At 61.3% G+C, this 19,208-nt stretch overlaps 1 protein-coding gene across 1 annotated transcript; it reads left to right on the top strand.

Moving 5' to 3' along the window:
• The first annotated feature begins 10,115 nt into the window (after window positions 1-10,115).
• LOC141958270 (epiplakin-like) lies at window positions 10,116-13,046 on the top strand. Its single transcript, XM_074901118.1, has 2 exons — window positions 10,116-11,012; window positions 11,664-13,046. The coding sequence occupies exons 1-2, from the start codon at window positions 10,116-10,118 to the stop codon at window positions 13,044-13,046; spliced, it is 2,280 nt and encodes a 759-aa protein (XP_074757219.1).
• The last annotated feature ends 6,162 nt before the right edge of the window (window positions 13,047-19,208 follow it).

Below are 19,208 nucleotides of genomic sequence, written 5' to 3'. Positions count from 1 at the left end.
GGTTTCCTGAGAAGGCAGCAGGAAGCCGCTGCGGCCATGGCACACCTTGGCACCACCCCAGGCTTGTCCTCCGGCCTGCCCCTGCCCCAGGGCAGGTCTCCTGAGGCACCAGCAGAAGTCCCGCTGGTCCCTGTTTCCCAGGAATCACATGTCAGGGAAGAAGATGCTGGAGAGTTTCTCTCCCACAGAGTCTGGACTTGCACAATCACGTATCTCCAAGCCAGAATAAAAAGGATTTTTGTTTTTTCTGTTTGTCTGTAATTGCCTGCCGGTGCCCATCCCTTGGATGCTGGGCTTGGCCGGTTCATTGTGGTTTTTGAAAGAGGACATTTTTGTTATTCTTTCCTTCAAAAGCGCGATGCATTGCTCAGCTCGGCAGAGCGAGAACAGGCAGAGCAGGCGTGGCAGCATGAGGCACCTACAGTCAAGGTGACATTCCCCCTCGGGTCCAACACCGCTGGCTGGCGGCTCTGCAGGTCCCGCGTCAGCTCCACACCTGCCGGGAGCACCCACACGTCTCCAACGGGAATCCCAGTGCGCGAGCTCCACGCCGTGGGCCGCGGCAGCAGAGGGGCAGCGGCTGCTGCTGGGTTTCCCTGGTTAATGCTGCCCCCAGCCCTGTGCAGGGCCTGCCCACGCGTGGGGTGTCCCCAGAGGGCTGCCCGAGCGCGGGGGCTGCCTTCCCCACGCCAGGCGTGAGGCTGCTGCCCGCTACATCCCTCCCCGTCCGCGTGTCCTGGGGCTGCAGGGACCGGCTGGGCGTCGTGTCAGCACCCAAGCCCTGGCGGAGGAGGGTTCCCAGATCAACACCCCAGTGCCGAAGCATCCGTGAGACAACCACCTCCCAGCCCTCTGATGTGGTTCAGCCAAGGACACCCACACCTTCTGCCCCCGGGCAGCCGCGGGCCCAGCGCTGAGTCACCGCGCGGCGGCGGCCGGGGACGTTCGGTGGGGCTGCAGCCTGGCTCTGCTTGATGTAGACCCGTAGCGAGGGGCAGCTGGAGAGGTGGAGGCAGCGCACACTTGTGTTTCAGACATCCCGGAGACCTGCGCGCTCGCCTGATTTTAATTTACTTCTTTTCAGGGCAAAGGCCGTCTGCGCTTTTAACGCCCGACAGCTTTGAGGCCGGACAGATATGCCTGGCGGCAGCCCCGGCAGCCCAATGCCACACGTACGGATCCTGCCGTGTCACAAACTCTCTGTGACGGTGATGCCACCCCCCCTCTGCACATGCCACGAGCACTTGCGGGCAGACCCTCGCAGCCCACTCGGGGCTCAGGGCGCTGGCAGGGCCACGGCAGCTGGCAGGGAGTTTGTGGGCAGCGCAGCTCCGGCTGCCCAGGGCAGAGCCCGGCCAAGAGAGCGGCAGCACTTCTGGTGCTGCCAGCCTGTCCCACTGCCACGTCCCTGGCGTCCGACCAACCGGGGGTGGCAGCTGGTTACCACGACAGTAAATAAGGAGGTGGCGCCTCCAGAGGGCCCCTGCTAGAGCTGACAGGGACGGCGGGTCTGTGGGGGACGTGGCAGCGCCGTGAAGCCCGGGAGGTCTGTGCTGCCGGTCGAGCTGTCCGGGACGGGGGAAGCCAGGGCGACTGCAGGGCAATTAACTCCCCAGGCCTGAAGCCAAGAGATAAGTCAACGTTCCTCCTCGAGACAACCCGAGCGTGGTTTCACTTGCATTATCACAAATACCCAGCTCCCGGCACTTCAAGGAAAGCAGCATGTGAAGTCATTGTATTTTGGCTTGGAAACCAAACTGGGAAGTGCTGCCCGATTGGAAAACCACCCCAGTCACAGGAGGGACGGTGCCAGCGCAGAGCAGCAAAGCAGCTGCCTGACAGAGAGAGGAAATCACCCGGGCAAACCAACCGGCGCCGCTCAGCACAGACACGGGCCCCTGAATCACCCCCAGGGACGTGCAGCACACGTACTGCCGGCACAGCCCAGGCACCCACCTGCCACCACCTGGAGCGGCGAGGCCGGGGGGGACCTGGGAGGCCTCTCCACGGCACTCCAGGACTGGGTGCTGGCCTAGGGAACAGTTTCCCCCAGGGACGGACTGGGACACGCCACCTTCCTCACACAGCTCTTCTCGTTCCAAGTCTGCAGGTCCTTTGGTCTTGCAGTCAGGCCTCCGTGGCCAAGAACAAGCCCCTTGTTTGCTCCTGAGGCCTCGTGGGGCTGCAGCTGCTAATGCCAAGTGTGGGAGCTGGGCTGGTGCCTTCCAGTGCCAGGAGAATGGGGAATAGGCCCGGTGACATCAGTGTCACCGGGTGTGCCGGGCTGACCCCGCTGAACGCCAGGTGCCCACCAGAGCTGCTCCATCACCCCGCTCCTCAGATGGACGAGGGGGAGAAATGCAGCAAAAGGCTCGTGCGTGGATAAGGACGGGGAGAGATCACTCAGCAGTTACCATCGTGGGCAAAACCAGGCTCAACTTGGGGAAAACTAATTTAGGATCAGCCAAATCAGAGTAAGTTAATGAGAAAATAAAAATTAAATCTTAAAACACCTTCCCCCACCCCTCCCTTCTTCCCGGGCTCAGCTTTGCTCCCGATTCCTCTCCCTCCTGCCCTGCAGCGGCGCAGGGGGCAGCGATGGGGGCTGTGGGCAGTTCATGGTCTGTTGGCTCTGCTGCTCCTTCCTCCTCAGGAGGAGGACCCCTCACACCCCTCACATCCCTCACACTCCTCACACTCCTCACACCCCTCACATCCCTCATACCCCTCACACTCCTCCCCTGCTCCAGCGGGGGTCCCTCCCACAGCACAGTCCTCCACCAACTTCTCTCACGTGGGTCCTTCCCTTCCACAGTGCCACGGGTCCTGCCAGGACCCTGCTCCAGCCTGGGCCTCCCACGGGGTCACAGCCTCCCTCGGGTTTGCCCCTGCTCCGGCATGGGGTCCCCCACGGGCTGCAGGTGGATTCTGCTCCCCCGGGGACCCCCATGGGTGCAGGGCAGAGCTGCCTCACCACGGACTGCCCCATGGGCTGCAGGGGAATCCCTGCTCTGGCCCCTGGAGCACCTCCTGCCCCCCCTTCACTGGCCTCAGTGTCTGCAGGGCTGTTTCTCTCAGATATTCTCATTCATCTCTGACTGCTGCTGTGCAGGTTTTTTTCTCCTTACACACGTTATCCCAGAAGCGCTGCCCCTATCACTGTTGGGCTCGGCCTTGGCTGCCGCTGGCTCCATTGGACTTGGGGAAGCTTCTGGCAGCTCCTCACAGAAGCCCCCCCCTGTAGCCCCCCGGCTACCAAACCCTTGCCATGCAAACCCAATACACTGTGTAAGATGCCAGTGATGCTCCCAGGTGGGACAGAGGCGGGAGCCCTCCTTTAAGTCTCAGGTCTAATGATGAGCGCCAGGAGCAGGCGGGGAGGGATGGAGGCAGGTCTGGAGGCAGCACAGTCGCACACACCCAGGCACCGGCTGCACAACGCTCCGGCTGGGCTCTGACTTGCTGGGCAGGGTCTAGCGTCCCTGTGCCATTAACACACCAGTGCACGGTGACTTTGGGACCGGGGCTGAGAGGATTTTGGCCCAAGCCACAGAGGCAAAGACAAGGGCCAGGAGGAGATTCACACCCTGCGTGTCTGACAGCAGGTGGCCAAAGCAGTGAGTAAACCAGAGGGGACGCAGCACACACACAGCCCTGTCCCGGAGGACGGGTGTTTCAGCTCTGCAGCACGGGGACCAGTGGCATTCACGAAGCTGGGAGGCTCGGTGGGGACTCTGCCTCGCTCCCTCTCCCTGGGGAAGGCGTGCGGGTGCTGGAGTCACCCCCGGGACACAGGAGCGGCCCCCTGCCTGGAGATGCGCTTGTGGGCACCTTTCTTCTTCATCGGCCCTTCTTGGGGGGGGGGGGGGGGGGCAGGTGAGCCCCGGGGCTGCTGGGCCCAGCTTGCCTCACGTCAGAGGGTGCAGCCTCCTCGGGGGGTGCAGACATGGGGGTGCAGGCAAGGGTGCATCTGCAGTGTCGCCCTAAGCCCCTGGGGAAAGGCCTCTTGGAGTCAGCATTGGGTACAGCAGAGCTCGGCTCACTTAATCCATCTCCAAAAAGCCTTTGACGGTGCCGTAGAGAAGGTCATGAAGGAACTAAGCTGCTTCAGCGGTCTGTCACGACCCGGGGACAGGCTGGGCGGGAGGGAGGGAAGTGTAGGAGGGATTGCTCAGTCCTCACGGGGAAGAGAGTGCCCTGCTCTCCGCTGAAGAGGGGACGGTCTGGGAGCGGGGCCGAGGCGAGGCACCAGCATTTCCATGAGATAAAACTGTGGAGCCATGTGGTGCCTGCGGGGAGGTGGGGCGGCTCAGAGACCTGCACGCAGCAGGAGGGGATGTTTGGGCCTGATTCACTGCAGGTGACGCTTGTGTGCGGCTTGGGCCACCCCAGCTGCCCCGAGCTGTGGCTGCTTTGTGGACACATCCGACCGCAGACATGTGCACAGGGTCAGAGGAGTCACGCTCTGGGCTCCGGCAAGCGTCCTGCTGTGCTCTGCGCCGCTGTAACGGGACCTGGGCTCCAGCTCAGCGGGAGGCGTCCACTGTGGGGAGATAAATCACAGCCTCTGTTCTGGCAAATGCAAAGTTATGCACCTCCAAGGGAAGCCGCCAACTACCAGCGCTTCAGAGGTGTCTAAACGAGCTGGGCCAGCTCCAGACAGTGGCCCAGTGCCGCGGGTACAGCTCGGAGGAGCGTCCTGCTCAGCTGTGGGTAGCGCGGGGACACCGAAGCAGAGCAACCCGGCGCTGCCTTGCGGGCGCCATCCGGGGTCTGCGCTGCACAGAGCCGGCTGCTGAGAGACGGGAGAGAGAGGGGATGGGCCTGCCCGGCCCTTTGCACCCCCTCGCACTCCGCTCCTGCCAAGGATGCAGCTCAGGACAAAGCTTTAGCCGGAAGAGCTGAACCTACACTGAAGTGCAATTAGTGAAGTTGCAATTAAGAAGTGCAACGTAACACAGGCTGAAAACAGGTGTCAGGCAAGGAAGACATTCTGAGAAGGGAGTCAGGAGAACAGAAACGGGTCTGGCGTCCACCTTCACCCTGCGAACAGAGGGGCCTCCTGCCCAGGTGTGTTCCCCAGAGCCAAACCGACCTTGGTGAGTCAGAGGGAAAACGTCGCCGTGTGCTGATCATCCAGTCGGGCGAGCACCCACGCAGGCAGGAATGTGCACCTGAAGCAGGACACGCAGGGAAGGGAGGCCAGGGGCAGGCAGCACCTCCTCTGCATAGGGGCACCGAGTCACGCACACCCCCACAGGGCCAGAGCCGGCCAGCGCACACTCGCACACGCCCGCGTGTGTGCGGCTGCCCCAAGCACCTGCACAGTCTGTCCCTCGCGCACGCACACGCTCACATGGAGTCACCCACACGTGGAGTCCCGCGAGGGCACGTACAGCCACACGCACAGTCAGAGGCAGGGACACACGTGCAGGCCGACGGTGGCACCCCCGCGGTCACGGGTGACCCCCGAGCGCAGGCACAGCCACAGCAACCACCGCGCACCAGAACAACCCACCCCTCCGCCCTGGCTCTGGACGCGGGTGCCAGGCCAGCCTGTTCACCAGAGCGGTGGCCACGCTCTGGTGGGATGTGGCTCATCCCACACCGACATGGAAACAGACCCAAAGGTGGGACTGAGCCCAGTGCTGGGAGAGCCACGAGCTGCTGCTGTCCAGCACAAGCCCCCTGCCAGTCTGCGGCCTGTAGTGGCCAAAATAACGAGTCAGAGAGTTCTTTTTTCTTGATGCAGACAGGCAACCTTTATTGATGTCCTTTCATCTATTTTATGTGTTTTCTTACCATGTGCACACCAGTTACAGCTTTTCTATTGGCTCTAGCGTCTTGTTCACGCCTCTAAGCTAATACACTGATTTGCCACTTTCTTTTGTCCACGCGCACCGACTGAGTCACCGACTTCTTTTTCTGCTTTCTTATCTCCCTCTTTTCCTCTCAGTTGTTTACATTTCTCTCTCAAGGCAGAGCTGGGTCTCGTCAAGGTCAAAGCCACCTGCGGCCCAGCCAAGATCCGAGACCACAGCGGCCAACCGTGTGGCCCGAGGTCCTGGGCGGGCGCTGGCCACAGCGCAGACTGGCCCTCCCAGCTCCCCAGGAGCGCGGGAGGGTCCCAGCCCGGGGCTGCCTCGCCGGAGGCACTGACCGCCCCCTGCACAGGCTGCGAAGGACCCGGCAGCCACCGCAGCCCCGCTCCGCGCCAGCGCGGCCACGGCGAGGGACAGCTTGGCCTCTGTCCCGGCTGGGGAGCGGGGCAGCAGCAGGAGGGGGGCTGCAGCTCCCTGCCCCCCCAAGGGACTCAGCTGGGGCAAAGGCAGATGGTGGAACAAGCCCAGATCCGTGGAGACCCCCAGGGCAGCCGGACCATGGGCAGGGCAGCCCTTGAGCGGTCGTGCTGGGCACCCGTCGGAAGAAGGTTCTGGTGGGGAGTCCAGAAGCCTCACCATGCCTTCGCACCCCCAGAGCCCCCCCTCGCCCAAGCCCCAGCGAGAGATGTGCCCCCCACCTCGCAGCGGGGCCGGTCACTGTGCCCCAGCCCTTGGCCCCCGCCTGGGCTCACAGGCCGGGGGTGCTGTGACAGGGCGCTGCAGCGGTTGGGTGTCTGTGTTCCAGCTCTGCTCCTGTATTCCAGCGCAGGGCAGGGCCACCCTGTCATCCCCAGGGGCGGGGGAGGGAAGGATTTAAATTGGGCGCTTGCCTGGCTGCGCACCCTGGCTGAGAGGCAGCGGGAGGAGGAGGAGGAGGACCCGAGCCTGCCAGGGAGCCAGGCGCTCTGGATACGCGTCCAGCAGGTAGGACAGAGCCCACCTGAGGGGACACGGCACGCTCCGTGCAGATACTGGGGCCTGCAAGGAATGGGGGACCGTGCCCCTACCCAAAACCTGGCTATGGGGGGGCAGCTCCTGCGGCCCAGGGCTCTGGTGAGGCGCAGGTCTCTGGGCAGGACGCGTCCCTCACCAAGGAGGGACAAAGCGATGGAGCGGCACCAGGGCGGGATGGAGCTGCTGGTCCCTGCGATGGGCTTTGTGCCCTCAGCACTTCAGCCGGGCACACGGGGACACGGGGGTACGGGAGGGAGCAACCGGAGCTGCGGGACCTGCCGGAGCTGCGGGCACCCGAAGCAGGAGGCTGCCGACTCGCGCCATGGGTCTGGGCTGGGAGCCCGGTGGCAGGAGCCTGCGAGGCGAGCGCCAGGCTGGGGGGGCTGACGTGATTCCACCCCCCGGGGGCAGGCAGGGCTGGGACCGCGGCACTGCCAGGCCACCCCAGCTCGCTCCGGCTGGAAAACCGCTTCCACTGGGACCTTTTGGGCTGGGCTGCTGTGACAGCTTGAAAGGACAGTCAGGTCCTGCCCCGGGAGCGGCGTGTGTAGCCAAGCCCCGGCATCAGGAGGTCTGATTAGAGACCAGCTAATGATAGCTTGCAGTTGGGCAACATCTTTCCAGTATAGGGTGTTTACACGACATCCACGTCCTACATAAGTGTCGCCTGTTCCAGGGTGTGACCCAGCACCCTGTCCGGACCGAGTGCCATCTGAGGCAGCACAACCAGCCCGTCACCTCCCAGAAGGTTCCAGCGGCATCAGTGGAGTCAGGCAGGGGAGGGCAGAGAAGCTGCTCCCCAGGGCTGGGGCCGCGGTCAGACCAGAGCCACTGGCTGCAGGAGAGCCTGAAGCCATGGGCAGGGTCCCCAGAGAGGCAGGAGCTGGCCTGTAGCTGCTGGGGCAAACATCGTGATCCATCTCCAGCAGCACCCGACCAATATTTAGATGGATCAGAAGCAATGACTCAGAGACTTTTCGACCAGTTAGGTAAACAGTCGGAGAGTTACTCTGTGACCCTGATAATGAGTTAAACATATCATTACTGTCACTCACTGGAGTTTATGGGAGATGGGTGTTCCCAAGGAAAGGTTTGGGTTTCGTTTTTGCTGTTTTTACGAGACTGTGGCCTCACCACCGTGCAATGTTGTAGATGCTGAAAGTTTATACAGGGCTTCCAGAAGAGACCGGGTGACAGCAAGCGACACATCCACCCGTCAGGGATTGCTACAGACCCCGAGTGCATCCAGCTCATGAAATCCACTGAGCTGAAAACAGCCACTCGTTGATAGAGAAACCGGGGAAATATTACACACGCTGCCCCATTCTTCATCCTCACCCTGTTGTCCACTTATGGCTCGAGATGGAAACAAGACTCTGGCCTGCACAGACCTGGCCTGACTCCGCATGGCCTGTGTCTGCCTCCCTCCAAACAGCTCAGGCAGCGCAGCTGGCACCTGGGTTACGGGGTGAGGGGGTGAGGGCACCCGCTGCACCGACCACAGCCGCTCACACGAACCGCAGAGGACGAGCCTGAGTGGGAGAGACCTACTGTCTAATCTTTATTTTCATTTATATATATTTTATCGACCATTTTACCTACAAAACAATTAGCTAATGACAAAGACTGACCTTTCATGACCTCCCGCAGCATAGGGGCTAGAAGCTCCCAGTGAAAACACTTGCCCTGCGAGGTGTGAGTAAATGACAGGCCTTGCTGCCCCAGGGTGCTGTAGGGGCTGACGCCAGGCTTGGACTCGCAGCCGTGACCGCACAGGCCCGTGGAAAACAGCCCGTGGTGGCTGCAGACCAGGAGGTCCAGAGGCCACGTGCCAGGGACCTCGGCCAGAGCATCTCTCTCCCCCATCCTGTTGCTAGAGCAGTTTCTCTGGATATCTGGCGAGAGCACCTTGGTCCTGCTGCAGAGAGAGCTCGCGGTCAGACAGACCCTCCCATTGATGCTGCCCCTGTCCCCAGCCACTGGAACTGGTTAGGATGGCCCCGGGATGGTGTCTGGCACCAGCTGACCGGCCTCCCCCAGACCCGTGCGCAGTGCGGAGGTCAGCAGGGGCCAGGAGCGGAGCCAGCACGCCGGCGGCAGCAGACCGTGGCTTTGGAGGACAGGAGAGTACAACGGGGCTGGGGGCTCTGCCAACCCAGGGGCCTTAGAACAAGCGGAGACCCAGGGACATCTCAACTGCAGCAAAGGCCCAGCCTGAGAGAAGGTCTCTGCCAGGCCGGGCCCACCGCTGCAGGTGGATCAGTTCTCACGGCCTGTGCCGTGCCGGAGTGATGCGGGATCACACAGCAAGAAGAAGGATCTCCACGGGCAGCCACGGGCCAGGCTGCGCCTGCCACCCTGCTCGGTGCTGGCGGTGTCCCACCACGCTCACAGCGGGCCTGTGGCCAGCGCGAAGCCAGGCAGTGTGATGGTCTGCGTGGGCAAGAGCAGAGGACGAGTTGCAGCACTAGCCAGCACCTCTCTGCAGCTGGGCAGTGGCTGGTGGCACGACTCGTGCTTGTCCAGTGGCCACCAGTTAGATCTGCCAGCCCCAGGGCAGCTCAGGAGCCAGCGCTGAGGGAGGGGGGGGTGAGCAGTGTCCACGCTCCCTGCTGGCCCCCCAGGGCATCACCCCAAAAGCAAGCAGTAGAGAGGAAGGTGGTAGAGGCCGCAGGTCTGAGGTGGTGTCAGGCTCTGGGGGAGCAGGCAGATCCCCGGGGCCCAGAGCGGGGCCATCCAGGCTGCTGGTACGATGGTTCTTTGCGGGGTGTGTGTCTCCGAGCCTGCCACTCTGTGACGTGGCCCTTAAGACCCCGCTGCCCCTGGGTCCGCTCCGCTGCCCGTGTCCATTCCCATCACAGCACCCACTACCCACCTTCCTGCCCTGAGTGCAGGAGTTCTTTGGCACAGGGACTAGCCTTCTGGTGACACCAGGGCTGCATCCCTGTGCCAGGGCTACCCGCTGCACCGAGCCCAGCACTGCAGAGCACCTGAACATGCCGCCTGAGCCGCCACTGCTGCTTCCTGAGAGCCCCCAGCTGCCCTTCGAGAGGGAACTGACAGGGGCACTCTTGGCCCTGAGGCTGCTGCTGGGAGAGGAGGTCAGCAGCAGAGCCCCAGACCCCACACCCCGCTTCTCTCTGGGCTTCTGCTACCACATCCAGGGCCATGACTTCCTTCACGCGCACCACGTAAACTGCCCAAGAACTTATGTCTTACCAAGTCGTTTCTTTTTCTCCCCTCAGACAAAGACGGTAGCAGGACTGTTCCCCAGAGACGATGCAGAAGATGAGTGCAGCCCCTCAGAACAAGCCAAGTGACACGGGAAGTCACCAGATTGCAGATGGACACAAAGAGAGGGGTGGGGGTGGGAGTAACTTCATAGCTGGAGTCTTCATCCAAACCATGAACAAGAAGATGAGTATCTATGATGCCATGATGAGGGGGCTCCTGACACCAGGTACGGCCCTGGTGCTGCTGGAGGCACAGGCTGCTTCAGGGTTCCTCACCGACCCAGTGAGGAACGAGAAACTCTCGGTGAAAGAGGCACTGACTGCAGGAGTCATAGGCAGAGATTTTTACGAGAAGCTGCTGTCGGCTGAAGGAGCTGTGACGGGGTACACGGAGCCCTACACAGGCCAGCAGATCTCCCTCTTCCAGGCCATGAAGAAAGAGTTCATCGTCCGGGAGCACGCCATCCGCCTGCTCGAGGCCCAGATCGCCACCGGCGGCATCATCGACCCCGTGCACAGCCACCGCCTGCCCGTGGAGGTGGCCTACCAGCGCGGCTACTTCGACCAGGAGATGTGCCAGTTTCTTTCTAACCCCAAGAATCAAACAAGGAGTTGCTTTGACCCCAACACCCACGAGAACCTCACCTACATGCAGCTCCTCCGCCGCTGCGTGCCCGACCCCGACACGGGGCTGCTCCTGCTCCACGTGATGGACAAGGGCTCCGTGCTCCACCAGCTGAACAAGGACGCCCGCAAAGCCCTGCAGGCCGCCCGCACCACCCTCAGCGTGGGGCTCTTCCAGGGCCAGAGCGTCACCGTCTGGGAGCTCCTCTTCTCCCGCTACGTCCCCGATCACCAGAGAGAGGAGCTGCTGAGGAAGTACAAGGCGGGGAAGGTCACCATCTCGGAGATGATCACCCTCCTCACCGCCATCGTCACCAGGGCAGAAATGGAAAACTGTGATCTGAGCTCATCCACAGTTACACCCAACAACCAGGTGGGAGCATCACAACCAGCCCAGGATACACAATCCCCGGAGCAACAGCTGAGAAAGTCCTTAAAGTCCGCAACCATCTGTGTCACAGCTGGTGAGCTCCAGGGTCAAAATATCTCCTTGTTGGATCTGCTCTTTTCCAAATACATCCCTCAAGGGAAGAGGCAGGAGCTGCTGGAGCTCTACCGAGCAGGAATACTGACCACAGAACAGGTCGCTGCTGTGGTCACCACCATCATAAACAGAACAGAACCTGCAAACGCCAGAAGTTCACACAAGGCAGCGGCAAGGGCAGAGGAAAATGGAGATGATTTTTCAACAAAAAATGCACAACTAGATAACATCTTGAAGGCTACCACCATTGATGTTCCAGCTGGCAAACACCAGGGGAGGCAGGTCTCTGTGTGGGACCTGCTCTTCGACTACATCCCTGAGGAGAAGAGGCAGGAGCTCCTGGAGCTGTACCGTGAAAGGATATTAACTCTGGAGCAGATGATAACTGTTGTCACCGCTGTCATTAAGAAAAAAGAATCTACAAGCAGGAAACTGCTAATTGCAGTCAAGACTTCTGACAAGGACACTGTGTCAGCAGCAGCAGAGAAGGATGACGCCTCCACCAAAGAAGAACCATGGGAAACAGCCTTGAAAACCACAGTCGTCGACATGGAGGTCGGGGAGCTTCGGGGCCGCAAGGTCTCTGTGTGGGACCTGCTCCACTCCAAGTACATCCCTGAGGAGAACAGGAAGGAGCTGCTGGAGCTGTACCAGGCAGGAGAGTTAACCCTCGAGCAGGTGAAAACCGTTGTCAGCACTATTGTGACCAAGGCAGAAGCAGCAAGGGCAGAGGAATTGGCAAATGTGAGTAGTCCAGAAGCAGAGTCGGGAGTCACAGAAGCTGAGCACACCCACCTGCAGGGGGACAGGGCCTGGGAAGAGACCCTGAAGTCCACCAGCATCGAGATGGCTGTGGATGGGCTCCAGGGGAGGCAGGTCTCTGTGTGGGACCTGCTCTTCTCCGACTACATCCCTGAGGAGAAGAGGCAGGAGCTCCTGGAGCTGTACTGCATGGGGACGTTGGCCTTGGAGCGGTTAATCATAGTCATCACTGCTCTCATTGAGAAAAAAGAATCTACAAGCAGGAAACTGCTAATTGCAGTCAAGACTTCTGACAAGGACACTGTGTCAGCAGCAGCAGAGAAGGATGACGCCTCCACCAAAGAAGAACCATGGGAAACAGCCTTGAAAACCACAGTCATCGACATGGAGGTCGGGGAGCTTCGGGGCCGCAAGGTCTCTGTGTGGGACCTGCTCCACTCCAAGTACATCCCTGAGGAGAACAGGAAGGAGCTGCTGGAGCTGTACCAGGCAGGAGGGTTAACCCTTGAGCAGGTGAAAACCGTTGTCAGCACTATTGTGACCAAGGCAGAAGCAGCAAGGGCAGAGGAATTGGCAAATGTGAGTAGTCCAGAAGCAGAGTCGGGAGTCACAGAAGCTGAGCACACCCACCTGCAGGGGGACAGGGCCTGGGAAGAGACCCTGAAGTCCACCAGCATCGAGATGGCTGTGGATGGGCTCCAGGGGAGGCAGGTCTCTGTGTGGGACCTGCTCTTCTCCGACTACATCCCTGAGGAGAAGAGGCAGGAGCTGCTGGGGCTGCACCGTGCAGGGACACTCACCATTCAGGAACTGGCCGCCACTTGCAGCACCATCGTGACAAACAGCAGAGAGCGGTCCCTGGCGATGCTCCCCCAGCAGACGGTGGATCTCCTCCAGTCCGAGGGCTCCTACATTACTTTTGGCCAGTTCCAGGAGAAGAGGGTGTCGGTGTGGGAGCTCCTCTCCACCAAGCAAGTCTCCGAGTACAAACGAGAGGCACATCTCGACACTTATGGCACGGGAGGGCTGATGGTGAACAAGATCACCATCACCACCACCGTCATCACAGGCCCACAGCGCAAGAAGAGGCACCGCCAGGACCACTAGCAGGGAGCTGCCTGCGGGGCCGGCGTGGGCCCGGCACTCGCCGGGGTTTGCTCTGCGCACAGCTCCTCACGCGCAGGATGGAGCGGGACCATCCTCTGCACGGCAGCGGGCGGGCGCCTCGTTAAACTCTTTGCTGTCTCAACTACCACGTGGCTGAGGTTTCTTTTGCCCAACTGAGCTTTCCCGGAGGGACTCTGGGGAGCGCCGGGAGGGTTGTGACCGCGGGATTCTGGCACTGGCAGAGAAGGGGAAATGCGGAGCCCGCGCCCCAGTCCCATGGGCTGGGGAGTGCCTGGAGCAGGAGCGGGCAGAGCCCGCGGGGCAGGAGCTGCGGGAGCGCACCCGTCACAGAGGGAGACGCCAGGGGAGCACCCCCACACTGCTCGGTGCGGGGGGGCTGAGCACGGCTCCTGCCCCGCAGCCCCGCGTGCTCACGCACAGCCACGGGCACAGACGGGATCTGTGCGGAGCTGTGCACGTGTGTGTGTGCGGGTACCACAGAGCCACACACACGCGTGTGCACACAGGTACCACAGAGCCACGAGCCGCAGTCACACACACATGTGTGCACACGGGTACCGCAGAGCCACGAGCTGCAGTCACACACGGGTGTGTGCACACGGGTACCGCAGAGCCACGAGCTGCAGTCACACACACGTGTGTGCACACGGGTACCGCAGAGCCACGAGCCGCAGTCACACACACGTGTGTGCACACAGGTAACCGCAGAGCCACGAGCCGCAGTCACACACACGCGTGTGCACACGGGTACCGCAGAGCCACGAGCCGCAGTCACACACACGCGTGTGCACACGGGTACCGCAGAGCCACGAGCCGCAGTCACACACACGTGTGTGCACACGGGTACCGCAGAGCCACGAGCCGCAGTCACACACGGGTGTGTGCAGAGCCAAGACACACCCTGGGGAGGGCTGTGCTGTTAGGGGGGACACAGGGCACATCCCGCCGTGTGCGTGTGTCCCTGGCTGTGTGTGTGTGCCGCTGTATGTCTGTGCCCGTGTGTGTCCGTGTGTGTGACACAGCTGCTGCCCTCTGCTGGCGCCGTGGTCTGCCGGGCCCTGAGCCGGGCCTCAACCCTGGCCAAGCCCTCAGCCAGGCCCTGAGCTGGGCCCTGAGCCAGGCCCTCAGCCTGGCTGAGCCCTCAGCCAAGCCCTGAGCCGGGCGCTGGGCTGCACCCTGAGCCGAACCGAGCCCTCAGCCAAGTCCTGAGCTGGGTCCTAAGCCTGGCCAAGCCCTCAGCTAGGCCCTGAGCCGGGCCCTAAACTGGGCCCTGAGCCAGGCTCTCAGCTGGGGCCGAGTGTTCAGCCCGTCCCTCAGCCCAGCCGAGTCCTCAGCCAAGTGCTGAGCTGGGCCCTGAGCCTGGCCCTGAGCCTGGCCCTGTGCCGGGCCAATCCCTCAGCCAAGCCCTGAGCCAGGCCCTCAGCCGGGGCCGAGCCCTCCTCCCATCCCTCAGCCAGGCCCTCAGCCGGGCCTTCGGCCGCACCTGGGTCTCAGCTGGGACCCTCAGGCCACGGACTCATGGCCGCACAACACCGCTGTCCTGGGCAAACCTGCCCTCCTCCCTCCAGCCCACCCAGGCCGGCCCCAGGCACCCCAAGGCCCATCAGGGTGCCACAGGCAGAGCCCCACCCCATCTCGGGGCACCCAGAGCCCAGAGGCACAGACCAGCCCTGACCAGGGCACCCAGGCCTGGCCTTGCTCCACCGTCCCGCAGGGTCTCCTCAAGCCACCCGGCAGGTCCCCACAGCCCCCTGTGGAGGAGCCCCTGGCCATGGGCTTGGTGCTGGGCATGGCACGGCCCCCCTGCTCCCCAGAGCTCCCCGGACTTCCATGGCACTGGGGCCAAGGGGCTCCACAGGGGTCCCCAGCCCTGCCAGCCCTCGCTGGAGACGGTCCCGCTCTGCTGCGGAGCTCACACACCACGCTGGGGCCATGCGGGAGCGCCCGGAGAGCCCCAGGCCGTGCATCCCAGCCAGCCTCTGCTCACACCTGGGCGGCCGCGTGAGCCCCAGCGTGCAGGGAGCTTGTGGCCCTGCTGGGGCTCAGGGAAGGCGGTGGCAGAGGCCTCTGTGAGACGCTGCAGTCCCAGGGCCACGCCACCAGTGGAAGGTTACTAACAAAAAGACTAACACAGGGCTCATCTGGGCACGCAGCAGCACAGGGACTTCCCAGGCTTACCCACTCTGCTCCACAGAGGAAATGGAATTGCTAGAAATTGCTGGGAAGGGAGCAGAGAAGAGGATCCCACCTCCTGAGGTGTCCATTGTCCCATCTCATTGTCCCATCTCGTGAGGACTCGGAGAAGCGTAAGAATGAGGAAACACAGGTCAGGACTGAGCAGACATGACAGATGGAGACTGAGGTGGATGCCACAGCAGCTGCAGTGGGGAGATGTTCACCATCTTTTCCCACCCAGAAACTGAGAGTTATTGCAGAATCCAGCACAAGGCCAGGCTGAAGGCAGGAATTCTGTGTTCTCTGGGTAGCTGAGTCCCTGCTGCAGGACATTCTGGGTGCTTAAAGTGTCTACGGATTCAAAGAGCATTGGGAGAAATCTGTGGGGGAAAATCCATCAGGGGCTACTGGCTAACTAGAGAGATGGCTGTTTCAGCAGCTCCCAGAGACACAAACCCCTGGGGCCTGTGAGGACACACCAGGGAAGTGCTGGTCGCTCTTGCCCTGTTCTCACGCTGCTTCCTACACACTTGCCGTCGGCTGGTGCCAGGTCACAGACCCGGGCAGGCCGTGCAGATCCAGCCCCCCTCTGTGTCTGTGCTCCTTGCAGGGAACTGGCAGCAGCTCGTGCCCCTGGCCCTGGGGTGGACGAGGAGCCTGGCCTGCACAGGCAGCCGTGGACGGCGGGCAGGAGGGCTCCAGCAGCCGGGGTGGCGAGTCTGCTGAGAGGAGCCGGTGCCAGCTCCAGCCTGCCTGGGGACCCGAGGCTGGGAGGGTTCCAGATGGCTCCCCAGGACTCAGATTGCACTCCCACAGGAAGTGCTGAATTTCCAAAAAAGAAGCTGAAAGAAAACAGGACATTGTGTAAGGGAAAAGCTGCATACATTTGCATAGCTAAAAGCTGGTTGCATAACTGAATGCATCTGAATAGTATCTGAATTCTCTTTGGAGGCATGGGGGCAACAGGGGAAAAGAAAGGGTCAGGCAGTCTGAGCGCCTGCTGCCCGGTGCCTGTGGGAACACCGCACCACAGAGGATGCTCGGGGTAACTTCTCCGTTTCGTGGGAGCAGACGGGTTGAGACCAACAGTGCCGGGACCTGACCTGATGGAGAAGGAAGGGCAAGGCAGCAAACCCATCGCTGCGCCCACGGGCCAGGCGAAGCCACCACTGTCAGTGGGGAGCCGGTGGCATGCCCACAGCACAGTGGCTTCCCCCTCCCGTGGGGGCCACAGACCTCGGTGACAGTGCCCCGAGTGTGGGACGGAGCCAGCCAGGCCCGTTACCCCAGCTGGAGCACACCAGCCCGCCTGCACAAAGCAAACGGGGCTGGCAGGGCGCTGCTGGGTCGGCACCTGCTCCCTGCTCGAAAATCTTTCTGCGACATGGGCGGGCGCTCAACCCTCCTGCTCTGGGAGCTCGTTGTAGTCTGCTGGAAACGTCCCCTTAGTTTTCAGCCAGCTCTGACCACGTTCCCCTTATGCAAAACCCATCCATCAGTTTAAGCAGATCTTCTGCTCCAGTGTTTTTCACTGATAAAGCTACGCTGGGCAATCTTATCTCCCCTCAACGTCTGTCTCAACAAGCTGGGCTGCTCTCGTCTGCTCTCTGCATTCCCTCAGTCATCTCAGCCGCTCTCCTCTGCACCTTTTCTAAACTCAGTTCATGGTTTTTAGCATGGCTGGTGCGTGGTCTGTAAATAACACTGCAGAATGACACTGGCACTCTCCACTCCTCCTGGAAATACATCCCAATAGGGTTAAGAATGTGCCACGTCTTCGTGGCTGCCCTACATGGCAGCCTACATTCATCCTGAGGCTGCTGGACGCATGCACGCCCTTTCCTCTTTAATCACTTCCAAATCGGGGGCCTAATTAATGGCATAAATGTTTGTTCAGTGACTCCAGGGCATGACTTTGCATTTTGTACCATTCCATTTCCTCCCATGACTGTTAGTTCAGCCTTCAATGTCACCCGTTGTCCCTGAATGCTGTTCCAGCCCTTGCTCTACCATTTCACTACCTCACCCATTAGCTAAGCTCACTGACCTGCACCTGATACTGTATGACAAAAAGTCTTTGATAAAAATATGAATTTGGCTCTTAGAGCCCATATTCTCACTTATAATTCCCCTTTCAGCATAATCCAATCTCCTAGTGGCAGGAGAACACGGGCTGTGCCTACATCTACGTGGCAGCAAGACTGCTGCAGGACACGTTATTTTTTTGGCCTCACTACTGTTGTGAGCTGCTTTTGCGTGCAGTCGTCTTGGTTTCGTCTTAACAGCACAAAGAGGGGGTTTTAGCCACAGAGCTCCAGGATGTCTCCACTAGCTTTTTTCCCAAGCCCCAGAGATGACAGCTAACGTCATCTCTGTGCTCAGCCAAAAGTCTGTTAGTTTCTCCCAATGAAAGTTTTTACCTCAAATATAAAAAAGAGCAGATATTGTTATGAGGAAAGCCTTGCTTGATTTTCCTCTTAACAGGTTCTACTTCTCCTTAATAAAAGGTCAAAAAAGAGTTTCAAGGCTGTTGGAACAGGGAACTCTCCAGCTATGATGCGATAGCCCCAGGTACACCTACTCCTTACCACTGTAACAGCAAAGAAAAGGTGATTTCCCTCAAAGCCCTCCAGGCTGGACCCCCCCGGGCAGCGCAGGGAGAGGTTGGGATGGTGGCAGCGCCCCAGCAGCTGCAGCATTTCTCTGCAGCCCCCCTGCACCTCGCTGCCCCACAGCCACAGAATCTGCCCGTCCCTGCTCCCTGCACCCACAGCACCCCTGGGCCGGGGCAGGGGCTGGGCCTGGAGCCCACCAGCTCCCCCAGGGACGAGGGGCTCCTGCCAGATGGTCCGGGGGGCCACGTGGAGGCGAAGCGGGAGGGGACCTAAAGGAACCAGCTGAGATTTTCAGAAGGAAACCACGGCCTGAAGAGCAGGAAAGAGGCGAGCAGGAAGGAAACTCTGATGGAGTCGCCTGGCAGGGCTGCAGAGCGGCGCCGAGCCCTCTCAGCTGCCTGCGGGACCTGCCAAGAGAGGCAGAGCAGGCAGCAAGGTCTGACACAAACCAGGCGCCCTTTGTGCATGACCAGCGACGAGCAACGGGCGAAATAAAACCAGCCTTCTGCCGTGGGGTACCCGTCCGAGCAGCCGCCCGACAGCCGGCTCCTGCAGGGAAATGACTGACCCAGCTCCCGGGGCTTTGGCCCTCACCCCTGGCCATCCCCCTCCCTCCACCCCCCTGGCCAGACAGGGTCCCCTTCCTCCCCGCCAGCAAAGCCCCCCGGCCTCTGGCCACCGGGATGAGCCCATCCTGCAGCCCACGGCCGTGCTCTCGCATCTGCAGGTGGTCACACAGCCCCTGCTTTGCCCCGCCAATGCAGAGCCTTCCCGAGCAGCCCCGGGCCATCCCATCTTCAGCGCTGAGCCGTGCGCCGTTAGAGCCCGTGCCGTCCCGGTGACCCCCGCGCTGCGCCCTGCTCCCGCGGGCCACCGGGCCATCGGTGCGGCGAGGTGCGGCATCACGCACGGTCGCTTCCCACGCCGGGAAGGGCTGGAGACGTTCCCCGGACTGCGTGGGCACTGCCGGGGGCACTGCCGGGGGACACACGCGGAGCTCGGAGGTTATAAAAGTCCAAGCTCTCTGGCCTGACCTTTGCCCCGAGATGTTGGCAGAAGCAGGAGCTGTCCCAGGGGTGGCAGCGGAGAAGCTTTCAGCAGTAATAGCTGTAAGAAGCGTTTTCAGGAAACTGCTCTGCGTTATGCCCAGGAGAGCTCTGGGCCTGCAGCACCGAACGCGCTCCCGTGAATTCACAGTCCGAATTCCACGCTGCCGCCCGCGGGTCACGGGCGGGGTACGGGCTCGTGGGGGTCACACGTTTGTGAAGGATGTGTGTGGGGAGCTGCGGAACAGCGGAGGTCAGAGCTCGGTGTATTAAGTCAGTAAACACAAACAGATTCCTCAGAAGCT

The sequence above is a fragment of the Athene noctua genome, chromosome 2 (assembly GCF_965140245.1).
Source record: "Athene noctua chromosome 2, bAthNoc1.hap1.1, whole genome shotgun sequence".
NCBI lineage: Eukaryota > Metazoa > Chordata > Aves > Strigiformes > Strigidae > Athene > Athene noctua.
This window is presented reverse-complemented; position numbering and strand designations above follow the sequence as displayed.

What these genes read in the sequence shown, in the direction of transcription:
- LOC141958270 (XM_074901118.1), top strand. Translation starts at nt 10,116, where the DNA reads ATGCAGAAGATGAGTGCAGCCCCTCAGAACAAGCCAAGTGACACGGGA. An exon ending in TCACCGCCATCGTCACCAGG is followed by an intron (nt 11,013 to 11,663) that starts GCAGAAATGGAA and finishes GCAGCAGCAGAG; the next exon opens with AAGGATGACGCCTCCACCAA.